The sequence below is a fragment of the Emys orbicularis genome, chromosome 3, assembly GCF_028017835.1.
Source record: "Emys orbicularis isolate rEmyOrb1 chromosome 3, rEmyOrb1.hap1, whole genome shotgun sequence".
NCBI lineage: Eukaryota > Metazoa > Chordata > Testudines > Emydidae > Emys > Emys orbicularis.
The window spans coordinates 134,555,731-134,569,502 of NC_088685.1; the positions used below are offsets into that span (position 1 = coordinate 134,555,731).

A 13,772-nucleotide genomic window follows, 5' to 3' on the forward strand; every position below is an offset into this window, starting at 1 on the left:
AATCTGGGGTGCCTCAGGACTTGGTGTGCCTAGGGAAGAAACTACCACAGTACTTTTAGCTGTGTGAGGATCTACGGTTATATTATAGATTAGTTTAAGTAGAAAAAGGAGTACACCAGGGATGCATTCTTTCACCTACATTATTTAATGTTCAAATAGACTATGTGATGATAAAGGTGATTGAAGCCAAAGTAGGAGGTATGAAGTTTAAATATTCATCGTTAGAGGATGATGTTTCTTTACTTGGAAAAAACTACAGACTAACTACAGCTAGTGCTGGAAGAGCTGTGGAAAACTGCAAAATCTGTGGACTTAAGATCAATGGTGATAAAACCAAAGCTATACAATGGAAATGAACAACCTACAGGCGCTGCATGTAGATGGCAATGATGTTGAATGGGTGAATAGTTTTCTGGATAGTCAATTGACAACAGGATGTTCTATATCCGAAGAAGTCGCACATCAGATCAGTTTTGTGTCAGTGGCATTTCAGTGTCTTCAAAGGCTGTTTGGGCAGCAGGATGTATGTGTGATAACTATGATACAAGTGTCCAACGTGGTAGTGATGACAACTGTGCTATATGCAGCAGAAACAAGGCTGTTAAAACAGCTGAGGAGAGGAAACTAAACAGTTTTCAGTGTCAAAGTTACAGCATATTCTTAACATCCAATGGTTTATCACAAACAAGGAAACACTTAGATGAATCTGGCAAGCTCTAGTTTTGCACCAGTTCAGAACAAGATGACTGCAAAGGTGGGGTCATGTCCAGTGTGCAGAAGAAGGTGTGCTTTTACAGAAGGAAGTAGAGCATGAGGCCGACTATGAATGAGGTTGGAAGATGCATTTCTGAAGGATGTAAGCCTAAAATCTCCCATGCTGACTATTGCTGAAGGAGGATTTACAAGAGGCCATTCAAGATGGAAGTCCATTCTACATGCAATCATGGCAGCAACATAGCCATGTGAATTTGCTGCTGTTGCATCTGAGATGTGTCTGCAAAATGGATATGATTTGCCTTTTCTGTGTGCAAGATACTCATTTATGCATGCAGTCAAATTAATTGTATATTTATTATGTATAACAGATATCTAAGTAAATTTTGCAGGCTTATCTTAAGAAGTCATGTTTGAAAATTTGTCCTTGACAGATGTATTTATTTGGGACCACAGTTTTTCAGTGAGATGTTAAAAATGCACCTGTAATATTTATGGAAAACCCACATATACTTGTATGCATAAATGGACAGAGAAATGCTATTACTCGTTTGCTTGCACAAATATAGGGAAATATATAAGAAAACATGTCTGCACTATTTGCAGGTTCATAATGTACTGTATTTGCAGTACATTAAGTGCCATTATAAATTTGTATAATTTATATATACTGTATTGATTACCTTAGGGCCCAATCATACAAACATTTCTTACTGAGCATAGTGCTTACTACTGTGAAGAGTCCCACTGACTGTAAATTTGAAAGAGCTTTCTGTATAGCAGAGGGGCCAAAGTTGGCATCATATAGCACAGACTCTGGCTGATCTCTAGTGTGATCTCCAAAAGCTGACAGAAGCCTCAGAAACGGCTCCAGATAATTTCTAAATTTCATTTCTGAAGATTTTTCTCAATGGTGATGGAAAATTGCATTCCTTAGCCATTCATCCAAGACAGTGATGAGTGAATATGCTGAAAAATAAAATAGCTGGGGGAAGCCTGAAGCCATACAAGTCATCTTCTTCCTCTTTCCTTTGAGATGCTGTAAAAACAGAGTCAGTGTTTGATAAAATAAGGGGAATATGTAAAGGAAAAAGCACTCTAGTTTCTTAAGTAATGTTGTTTTAAAGATTAAGACACTGTTTTGATGATGGGCCATCACAACTCCTAGGGTGGCACGGTACATTTCCTTTCAAACTTCCAGAACTGAATACCCAATAGTTGCATTAAATATAAATGTTTGTCATTTTTAAAGGGTTGGAAGTGAAGAAGCACAGCTCTGGCAAAAAAATGAGCAAAAGCTTTTGAGTCCTGCTTACCAAAAGAGGATGCAGGTTTCAACCACAAAAAGAAACCAGCTTCTTCAAGAAAAGCAATGGTTGCAGGTAAGAAGAAAAGTAAAGTTGTGGCAAAAACCACTAGTGGGGGGGGGGGGGGAAATGTAGCTTGTAGGTGTTCTTGCTGAATTAAACAAACTGATAGTATAGCATACTGCTTCTGTGCAGCAATTAGAGACTTGGCTGTAGTCCAGCTGATTATCTCAGTGATGACTGGCCAGGGGTAGTGTGAATCTCATTACAGACAAGGAGGAGTTGAAGGCTCAGTTGCTCATGTGCATGCTTTAGCTTTCCTCATTATCTTTTAAGTATACTCTTTATGTTCACAGGTTTATTTGCTTTCTCTATGCTTCACTGATCTTTAGAAGTTTTTATTTGAAGACAAAAAGAGAGTTTTGAAGAATACAATCTCCTAGTCACTTCTTTTCAGATTTGATTATCAGTATGTGATTCGCCAGCTTTTGTTCATGAAAGATGATCCGTACATTTTGTAAGGACACAGTGATTCATTAAAAAGTCAGCATTTGCCAATAGTAACTATGCACTGATACTTGAGATTACCATGGTCTCCCTCTCCATTTAGAATAGGAAGCATCTGTGTGGTAATGGTTACAAATGTTAACTGTTTAAATGGCTGCTGCTGTAATGTTTGTGTAAAAATAATTGCAAACTCTTCAACTATAGGTTAGATCCTTTCTTCATAACCCCACCACCCAAAAGGCTCTATTCCTTATTGCCTAAGAATGAAACCCTCTTTTCTGTAATATTCCTGATCAACTTTAGTGATTACACTGCAGAATGAATTATCCTGGAGGGCTAACTAGAGGCTTGCAGCCATAGTCTTCTGATCTTTACTTCAGGGCTCCTTGTTTATAATTTTGTTCAGTGTGTCCCGAGGTAGGAAGAGGTGAGGTGAGAAGCATATAAATTAAAGAAACAGAATTTCTTAGATAGTGCTAAATTAAGGTCCTTTCTGTCATCTCGCGTGGCTGCCCAAGAGGACATTAAAGATCCCATGACACTTCTGGAAAAGCGCAGGAGATAACTGCAGTTTACTAGCCAAAATGTCCATTCTGAAAAAAATAGGTTTCAGTCCCCCAAGAATGCATGTGAACTATTCTTAAGTGTAGAGTAGCTTTCTCTTTTGCTTATGCAGGCTCTGCAATATCAGTATCTAATTAATTGTAGTGTACAATATTTTATGATACCTTGAATATGAAAACTGTATTATAAAACCAGTTCTGTTCATCTTCCTGTACATTCCCTTATAAGTCTCTTACTGCACTCATTACAGTTTCAAAGAATGTGGAGGGCTTTGTATTAAGTGAGGCTAACTAAAATTCTGGCAGTATTCCCAAACCAGTAGTACAGAGAAGGAAATGTTCTTTGTGCACACTAAAAACCTGATTTGAGACTCTCAGAAACAAAACTGATGTTTTTGGCCTGCTGACCTTTGTTATCTCCTTGACAAATGCCTGTGGGATGAAACATCAGCTGCTCTGTTCTCTTGTTGCTACTTCTAAGAAAAAAGAAAATAATTGATGCATCTACTGTGCAACATTGCAGTAAGTTGAATTCTTTGAGCTAATTTGGTCCTTTAATGTGCAAGAACTGTTTCTTCTTATGCTAAGTAATACAAATATAAAGTTGGAATAATTTTTACTATCTGGCAAACTTTAAAATATACCTTTTACAAAGTGAGCATTACTGCCCTTCTGAATATTGTTAACATTTAAATTATATACAAAAAACTACATTAAAAGAATGTTAAGGTTGCAAAGTCAAGCTCTCAGAAATTAGGAAATTAGGTTACCTCTGCATCCTTAATTCAGCCCTCTTGTGTATATGCATTATGACACAATCTTTAATTATGTGATCACATACTATGTTTTTGACAGGACCCTGGCCTCAATCAGTGCACAGGCTCAACAGTGCTTACTGAATGAACAGCTATTCAATGTTCCATTTTATCCTCATTATTCTTCAATGTGTAGCCCCAACACACTATTCAAACCCTGCTCTGAATACAGAATTATTAATTTCCTCATGGGTTTTTCTATGGTGCTCATCATTAGAGTATGAGTGCTCCACAAACATTAAAGAATTTATCTGCATAGCACCCCTAGGAGGAAAGGCAGTATTATTCCCATTTTACAGATGGAGAATTAAGACACATTTAATTAATGTCAAAATGCACATTAATTTTCAATGCCCATTTTGAGATGCTTAGGGCCTGATTTTACAGAGAATGCATCATTTTATAACACTTAATGTGTTCAAAGCACAGCTATAATTGACTTTGTTTGCAGTTATGAGCACTTACCATTTCTACAAATCAGAGCCCCCAGGTGTTAGACACCCAGAAAATGAGAAACTGTGTGGCACAGGCAAGGATAGAATTCAGCTGTCTAGACAATGAGATCATTCTTTCTCTTCTGTGCAATCCTCTGCCTTGCTCGCTACCCACCTTCCGACTTCTGCAACAAATGAGGCAGTGGTGCTAAGTCAACAGCCTCATTAACTGCACAGCCCTGATTCCTTCCCAGAGCACCATCCATCTGTGCACAAAATGACACAGGAGTCCTATTGAGAATTAATGCGTTATCATGTCATTAAAGACTATGATAATGTACAAAGGGCTGAATTAAGTTTGGACAAGAGTGCTTGACTTTGCAACCTTGTAATGTTTTATTAATGTAGGGTTTTTAATGTTATTTCTTATGTTTTTTACAAACTTAAAAATTGTGGAGTATTGATGCACAGGAGACAGAGTCTCCCTTCTTTCTCTTCCTCTGCCTGACACCACATTGGCAAATGGGAGGAGCAATTGCAGGGAAAGTCTTGCTCAGCTCCTGCAGCCCAGCACTGATGTAGATGGAATGCTTAGTCTAGATGGAATCTTCAGAGAATTTAGCTGCCAAACTCTAACAAGTCTCTACTGAGCATGTGCAAACTGAGATTTTTCATAGGTCCATAACTTGGCCAGATTTCAGCAGATTTTCACAGGGATGGCAAAAAGCCTATTTCTGACAGAGGGCTGACCTCCAGCCAAGTTTCAAGTGCCTGCTCCAGAGCATGGAGTGTTAGAGCATCTCAATAAAATGTCTATAAGAAATTATTAACACAAGTAAAACAATGTATTTTCCCCTAACTTTGTGCTGAGAAACAGTGAAACTGTTTTTGCTGAAAATTTCCAAAAAATTCAGCCTCAGGCAGACACCCATGGTTTATGGAAAATTTCAGACCAAACGGTCAAAGTTTGGCAAAGTATTTTCAGTTCCTTATAAAAGTCTTATAATGGAAAGTGCTTGGCACCTTTAACTATAGACTGTCATCTGCACTGCCTATAATATACTGCATTTTATTAGCAGCAGAGTTGTTTTCCTTAACAAGGTTAATGAATACACTTTGGTCTCTACTCCATACAGAAAGAAATTGAAGACCTCAGAGCAAGGCTGGCTGTGCTAGAAGCAAAAGATGAACAATTAAGAGGAGACATTGAAGAGCAAGATAGGCTTATTCAGTCGCAGGACTGCGAGTTGACTGCCTTGCTTAGCTGTGTATCTTTGAGAGAGCTACAGGAAATAAGCAAGGCCTTAGATGACACGTTAGCATTGTCATATCAAATTCCATTTAGTTTGGATCTCCCTGAGACCATCAAGAGGTATTTATGCATTTTAATTATTTTCCATTATACTGTATTTTCAATGACATGTTGAATCCATACTGCTGAACCATTGCATCAGCTGCCATTTGTTTTCCTTCATGCTGCTCAAAGGTTACCTGACTCAGAGGAATGTATATAAAAAAATAAGCCAGATAATCAAAAATATGTAGATAGAAAAAAGAAGCCTTGTGCTTGCAATATAAACTTTAAAGGGACAGTGTCAGGAAAAAAATTCTTTTTTTTTAAAGCACTGTTTTTAATAACACCGATTATTTTCATACATCTTTCAGACTGAATAAACTTATTTGCTTCTTACTGTTACAAATTGTCTATTCTTTGCATTTTGCTCAGCTTGGACAATAAACACTTTTTGTTTATACCTGGTTCAGTTTCACATTTATCAGTACAAAATGTTTTGGACTTGCAATAGTGCTTATTATTATTGTTGTTGTTGTTGATATTCTGACTGTGCCTTGTGTTGTACAGATAAATGTTGAAATTGTTTTTCCAAATTCATTAATACTCAACTGCTCAAACGGAGTTTAGTAACCCTTCTCCTTCCTTCCTTCCTTAGTCTTGTTCTGGTAATGGCTTTCATGAACATCCTTTCTGGGGGTTCTACCAGGGGATGACAGCTTTAATTTGTGGCCACCTGCAGAGACTGAATTAGCATCTCTCCAAGGCTTCCTTGTCACACCCTTTGCACTATTAGAACTGCCCACTTTTTTGGGGGGGGGAGGGGGTTGGCCAGCTGAACAGGCAACCTTAATTCTGGCATTTCCTAGCATTTGAGTGCTTGACTTTTTAACCTTAACATTCTTTCAATGTAGTTTTTTGGATATAATAATAAATTCATTAGCTAACCCTAATACACTTGGAATTATATAATCTGATCAAGTTGCTTTACACATGGTCAGAGTTTCCAAGGATTGATATAGCCGCTCTTTATCAATAGTAGGGCTGTCCTTTCCTTATCCACTGAGGAAAGGACAAGAATTAATGGGTTTAAATTGCATCGAGGGAGATTTAGGTTAGATATTGGGAAAAACTTCCTGTCAGTGTAGTTAAGGACTGAAACAAATTACCTAGGGAGGTTGTGGAATCTCCATCATTGGAGGTTTTTAAGACCTTGGGTCGAGTGCTGTAGCTATTTTTAGAAATCTCACGTTGGTACTTTCTTTGCATTTTGTCAAATCTGCAGTGACAGTGTTCGTAAATCAAACAACGTGCTGGGTCATCATCAGAGACTGCTATAACATGAAATATATGGCAGAATGTGGATAAAACAGAGCAGGGGACATACAATTCTCCCTCAGAGAGTTCAGACACAAATTTAATTAACGCACTATTTTTTTAACAAACATCATCGGCATGGAAGCATGTTCTCCGGAATGGTGGCAGAAGTATGAAGGGGCATATGAATGTTTAGCATATCTGGCATGTAAATACCTTGCAACGCCAGCTACAAAAGTGCCATGCGAACACCTGTTCTCACTTTCAGGTGACATTGTAAATAAGAAGCAGGCAGCAGTATCTCCCGTAAATGTAAACAAACTTATTTGTCTTAGCGATTGGCTGAACAAGAAGTAGGACTGAGTGGACTTGTAGGCTTTAAAGTTTTATGTTGTTTTGTTTTTGAGTGCAGTTATGTAACAAACAAAATCTACATTTGTAAGTTATACTTTCACGATAGAGATTGCACTACAGCACTTGTATGAGGTGAATTGAAAAATACTATTTCTTTTGTTTATCATTTTTACAGTGCAAATATTTGTAATAGAAATAATAAGTGAGCACTGTACACTTTGTATTCTGTTTTGTAATAGAAATCAATATATTTGAAAATGTAGAAAAACATCCAAAAATATTTAATACATTTCAATTGGTATCCTATTGTTTAACAGTGGGATTAATCGCGATTCGTTTTTTTTAATCTCCATTAATTTTTTTGAGTTAATCACGTGAGTTAACTGCGATTAATCGACAGCCCTAATCAGTAGATATTTTTACAAGACCTTGCTTCTTTATCTGTTGTTTAAAATTCTTCCCCTTTTTTTGTTTTGATCAAAGACACATTTACAAAAAGCATTTCATTCCCTCAGCTATTAATGAATCATCATCAGTTTCAACATGCTCCTTATTTACTAGCACATACACTTTCTCCCCTGCACTGGCAATGTGGTAAGTATAATTTATTCCTTGCATGCTCAAAATATGTGCTAGGCACCATACGGACAAAGATTAAAAAGATTTGCTTGCTTCCAACCTAAATAGAGACACATTCTGAGTGATAGGAACAAACAATGGAGAAGGAAGAAAGGTGCATCTTGGGATGCATAATTTTGTTAGGTGCACAGCCTGGTGGCTTCTCTAAATGTATATACAGGAGTATAGACATATTGGGTCACATTTTCAAACGTGCCCAAGTCCCATTTACAAAAGTGACTTGAGTCACTTCAGAGCCTAAGTCTCATTGAATATTAATGGGACTTAAGCTCCTAAGTCTCTTTTGAAAATGTTACCAGCTGTCTTTATATGCCAGTAGGACCTTAGAAAAGAATCCTGCTTATCATAACTTTATTTTCTAAATCAGGGGTTGGCAACCTTTCAGAAGTGGTGTGCCGAGTCTTCATTTATTCACTCTGATTTAAGGTTTCGCGTGCCAGTAATACATTTTAATGTTTTTAGAAGGTCTCTTTCTATAAGTCTGTAATATATAACTAAACTATTGTTGTATTTAAAGTAAATAAGGTTTTTAAAATGTTTAAGAAGCTTCATTTAAAATTAAATTAAAATGCAGAGCTCCCCAGAGGCCAGAACCCAGGTAGTGTGAGTGCCACTGAAAATCAGCTTGCGTGCCGCCTTTGGCACCCGTGCCATAGGTTGCCTACCCCTGTTCTAAGTGATCACCTATATACATTTTTATCTCCTCTTCCTTTTTACCCTTCACATTTACTGGGTTTGTTTTGGTTTTATTAATATTAATGAGGTGTTGCTGTTTGTATGTGCTAATTTATTTTAAAAATTGTCAGAAGAATGTCCAAAGAAAGATTCATCTCTGAAATTTTAATCTAGAATGTGGCCAATGGTAACTTGAATTATTTTGTTGTTCTGTAGCTCCTGTGCCTGTTTTTATTCTGTGTGAAAATTTGTCTCCACTGTCTTGCAGTTTGGTGGCCTAGCAGTTGCCAGAGACCATGCTTTATTCCAGTACCTTCTGTTATTTTTGGATTTGGTTACAGGAGCATATTCAGTCTTCTTTTTCTTCTTTCTTACATTGTCAATAAGTGATTTTAATTGTACTTGACATGTTCTATCTTGAAAATTCTTTAAAAATGTATACACTAAATAATTGCAGATTGTTATACCACTATATGAGTAAGTAGGAACTCTTGCAATGGCGTCTCATGGTACCAGCATCATAAATAATGTTTCTGCTTTAGGGAAAAAATGTGTGTGGGGAACATCATTAGTAATGGGCTCAGAAATAACATAACAGTTAACTTGCTGCTGTATACCTTCTCTGTCATGGTTTCTTTTCCCGTCCTGTTCCCTCTTGAAAACAATGTGGTGTTTTTTTACCTAATTTAGATGATAAAATTTTGGGGACAGGAACTTGTCAGATTTTGTGTCAACAAAGATCATGCAGACGTATGGTACTACATAAATAAGAATAATGGATCCAAATCCTGCACCCACCCCTTTGTGTGCGGGCACCTCTGTGTGGCTTGAGTGGGAGTGCAATCTCCTCTCCGAGTTACTTTACTGCTGAGGTTCTCTCTGGCTTAAGTAGCCTTTGCTCCAGCTGTTCCCCACAGTCCTCCCTCAGTGTAAAGGAAGGCGAATTTGCACTGATTTGCCATACCTGCCCTGTCTCTTTTCTGTCCCAAAACCATGTGCTATGTTGGATTGCAGAAAGCACCTGCAGAGGTGTGCTGCATGGTGTGCAGGCATTGCAGACTCCCAGCATGGGCTCCCTGCTGCTTCCACAGGAGAACCTTGCTGGTTCTGCTGTATTCAAGGCTTTCTGTGTCCCGAGGGGTCGGGAGGGTTATGTTCCTACAATAAATGCAGTTCGTTCATCATAATAGGTAAATTTTCAATCTTCTAGGTTGTGCCAAATGATTGGTGTTTTTCTTTAAGACTATAAAGTCACTCATATCCAAGGTCACAATGATCTATACCTGGTCCAGTAAATGCTCTGTTGCCCCTTTGTAATGTATTAAAAAAAGCTACAACTGTAAAATAGTGCAACTGGCATAAATAATAATTTAAGGCTGCTTCATACTTGAAATTATATGTGCCTGAAAAAGTCCTTCACTTTTAGTCAACTTATTCTGAATTGACATTCCTTGGGGAAGATATTTGCATGTCAATTAACAGGTTAAAATACCCAGTCAAAATTAGCAGAGTTTAGTAGACTGTTGTTCAGTTTTGAGTTTGTAACCGTTGAGGTTCTTTATTCCTAATGTGAAAGAGATTTAGCTGGTAATGTGGATTTTACTTTATGAAGCATAAAAAAGAAATATTTCAAATTCTTTTAAAGATAGTTCAGCGCTATTTGTATGATCAATGAATCAAACTTCAGCCACTTACTGTTATTCAAATGAATCTATGCATATGAACTACAGTGCTGACGCTTACAGCTGAGCCTCATTCAGCACTGATGGGTTTGAAGGCCAGCTGGCTGGGTACCAGGTTGCAGATATTGTGTATCTGTTCTAATAACTGTATCCTGCCAGCCAGTAAAGTGTTGCTGTAAAGTGCCCTTTCCTTATTTATTTTATCCATAAATCACATTCAGCAATAGAATAATGCAAGCTGCTATCAAGTATCCCTTAAAACAATGTGTAGTGTAATTAAATTCATTCAGCAACTCACAATTGACTGTAAAAATAAAATTTATTTTCCTTTCCTTTGGTCTAAATGTTATTAATTATACAATAGGAACATAATAAAGCAAACTTTGGAGAACAAGGAAAAAACTCTTAGAGGGAGACTAATTGCACAAATATTTTTGTACAAAAGCTAGAGTACAAAGTATTTAATGTCTATTTATTGTAATGTGGATTGAGTGTTGTTCCAAGATAATCAATTTTCTTTTCAAACATTCTTTTCAAGCTTACTAATGCACCTTTGTTTTTTCTTGTTCATCTTTTCTATGTGGTGGGTTATTTGAAAACAAAGGCTTTACAGTATATAACTGTAATACTTAGCACTTACATTGCTCTTTTCATGCTCAAAGCATTTTATATACACTACTTTGGGCCCTATCTCGGGGGACGGGGGGAATGCTATGCTAAAACATGGGCACCTGATGTGACTTCAAATATGTTAGCTTGCATCTTGATGATGCTTTCAGTTGTGTTAAGCTGTTTTGATTGAGCTAACATGATTGAAAAACATGGCCTTTTTGGCCATGAAGCCAGGGCCCCAAACTACTCTGTATAACAACTTTGTGAGGGGCCTAAGTATTGCTATCTATATTTTACTTATGAGGAAATTGAAGTACAAAGAGGCAAGTCACTTGCCCAATGTCATACAGTGAGGCTTTGGCAGAGCTAGGATTGGAACACAGGAGTTCTCAGCTCCACACTTCACAACATACTTCTTTCTCATCTCAAGGAGACATTTTGGAAATAGTCAAAGAAAGATGGGTCTGTGTTTTGAAGCTCTTTGAATACCTTGTGATGGGTGACCACACACGGAGGGGATACTGTCAATTTAAAAACTATATGTTGTAAACAAATAAAAATTCTTTATGTAATTTATAATCACAGATTATTAAGTGAAAGAATTTTAAATATTCAGTTCATTTGACACCGTACTCTTTGTTTACTTTGTTGCGTTTCTCTGTTGGGCAATGAAAATCAAGAAAGTCGGTTTCACTTTTGTTTTGTGTTCTGTTTCACAGTTTGATTTAGTATTTTGCCTCGCATGATTTTACCCACCTCTACAGGTGAGACTGGGCATGTGACTCTGCAGCACATTATCCCCAAAATGGATTTCACCGCACTGGCTGTCTGTGAAGCTGAATGCCATTCAAGACAGAAACTCAATTAAATATCCTTCAACACACTTGAAACACTCTGCCTTCCTTTCCACCCTTGCCACATGCCAAACGTTAATTGGTAGAAATTAGTTCCACAGTGTGTATGTGATCTTTTGAAGATACGGAAATTCTCTATTCTCTGGATTAGTTATTGCAGTACTGACATGGCTAGGGGCTCCAGGAACTGAACTTGAAGTTTAGTTTAACCAGTCCACTCTGCTGTAATGTTGCCTGGGGCTTATCTGACAAAGATTAATTCAAAGTGAAGTGCAAATGCTCAGAGGGTGAAAACGTTATGAGTTGGAATATTGTTGAACCATTCAGCAATCTCAGTTGAGGACAAAACCGGATTGAGTCAAAGGATCTTGTTTTTTAGAAAGATTGGTTTATTTGAGAAAGGAGGGAGAGGAGAAGAAAGAAAAACATGGTTGCTCAATATGTTTAACAATATGAAAAATAGATTTGCCATTCAGACTGCACTGTACATACATATGGTATCATTAGGGGATTCTGCTGTACACACAGTTTGTTTTACAGCAGAAAACTTGTTGACCTGTTGGTTCAGTTAGCAGGGCACATGGAAGTCAGCCAGGAAATCTGGGTTCAGTCATATCTGGTCGCATCTGCATTTAAGCCAAAATGTCAGTTTTAAAGAGCTGTAGTTATGGAGAATGTAGAGTTAACTATACCTTACCATTTTGAAAGGATTTCTGTTTGTCAGATAATATGCTGCACATGTTGTAGGTTTTTCTAGTGTTATCTTTTCCCTGGTATTTCTATAAATATATATGTATATAAATTCACTCTACGCTTTTGGGCTTATTGATCTACTTATTCACCCTGTGTGGAGGTAAAGGCAGTATGTATGGGAGGTGCAAGTGTGAGGAGTGGGATAGAAGTGCAGCTTTGTAGCAGCAATCAGTTTCTGCGGCAGGAGATAAGGCATGTACCAGTGTTTTTGTTTGTTTGGAGAGGTCTGTGCATGGAAGGGCAAGAAGATGGTAGTCGTTACAAACCAAACTGTTCATGACATCTTACAGTTGCCTGCTCTGGAGTCTTGCAGTCTCACCTGACCTTGCCACCCTTGCATTTTTACCCAACAGGAAGTTATATCCATTATATTTGGACAAAAACAGAATAATCTAAAGATATATTTTTATTCTTTCTACATATTTTCAAGAGAGGCTCTTTCGCCTTTATGGAACAAACCATGGAGACTAGAAGACAGCTAAGCAAATTGAAGCTTTATCCATTTTTAACCCACCCCATCCCCATGATTAGTTACATAATAGCATTTGGGGGTCTGTTGACTAATATATGCTGGCTAGCATGTCTGTCTGTCTGTCTCTCTCTCTCTCTCAAAGTAATAATATATATTATCTGCTATATATATATTAGTATGCATTAATCACAAATAGCATTGAGCACAAATATTATAGCAGTTATATAGCCTAAATTGGCCTTTACCTTTACTTATAATCCTGTTCTCTGATGCTAAGTATCCCATAGTACCTTGCGTGATCTAAAGTAAGCTTTGGCTTAAGTAGATAATAAAGTTGTCAGGATCAGGACATATGATTATTTTACCATATCAACTGGTAGGGGAGGACAAGACGAATGATTGTTCTACCCTAGTACAAACCTAGGATTTGCCTTCATGCCCCCTGATATTTGAAATGTATTTATTCAGAACAAGAGATAAGGGGTACACCACGGTACCAGGAAAACAAGGTAGAAAGCTGGTTGGTTAATGTAGTTCCAGATGATGTATACAGTACCTTGTAATTGTAAACAGGTTGGGTATAAAAAGAGGCTTTAGGTGTGTAACTTTGGGAGCACACCTTCTGTGTAAGGTGAATGTAATATTGCTGCATAAAACAGCTTCCTGGAGACTGGGGGAGGGATATCTCAGTGGTTTGAGCATTGGCCTGCTAAACCCAGGGTTGTGAGTTCAATCCTTGAGGGGGGCCACTTAGGGATCTGGGGCAAAAATCAGTCCTTGGCC

At 37.6% G+C, this 13,772-nt stretch overlaps 1 protein-coding gene across 1 annotated transcript in view; it reads left to right on the forward strand.

Moving 5' to 3' along the window:
• The window catches only part of DISC1 (DISC1 scaffold protein), a 314,498-nt gene that overhangs the window by 70,351 nt on the left and 230,375 nt on the right, over positions 1-13,772 (forward strand). Inside the window, 2 exon segments of the mRNA XM_065401455.1 lie at positions 2,007-2,096; positions 5,477-5,712. Of these exon segments, the coding sequence (XP_065257527.1) occupies positions 2,007-2,096; positions 5,477-5,712 (326 nt within the window).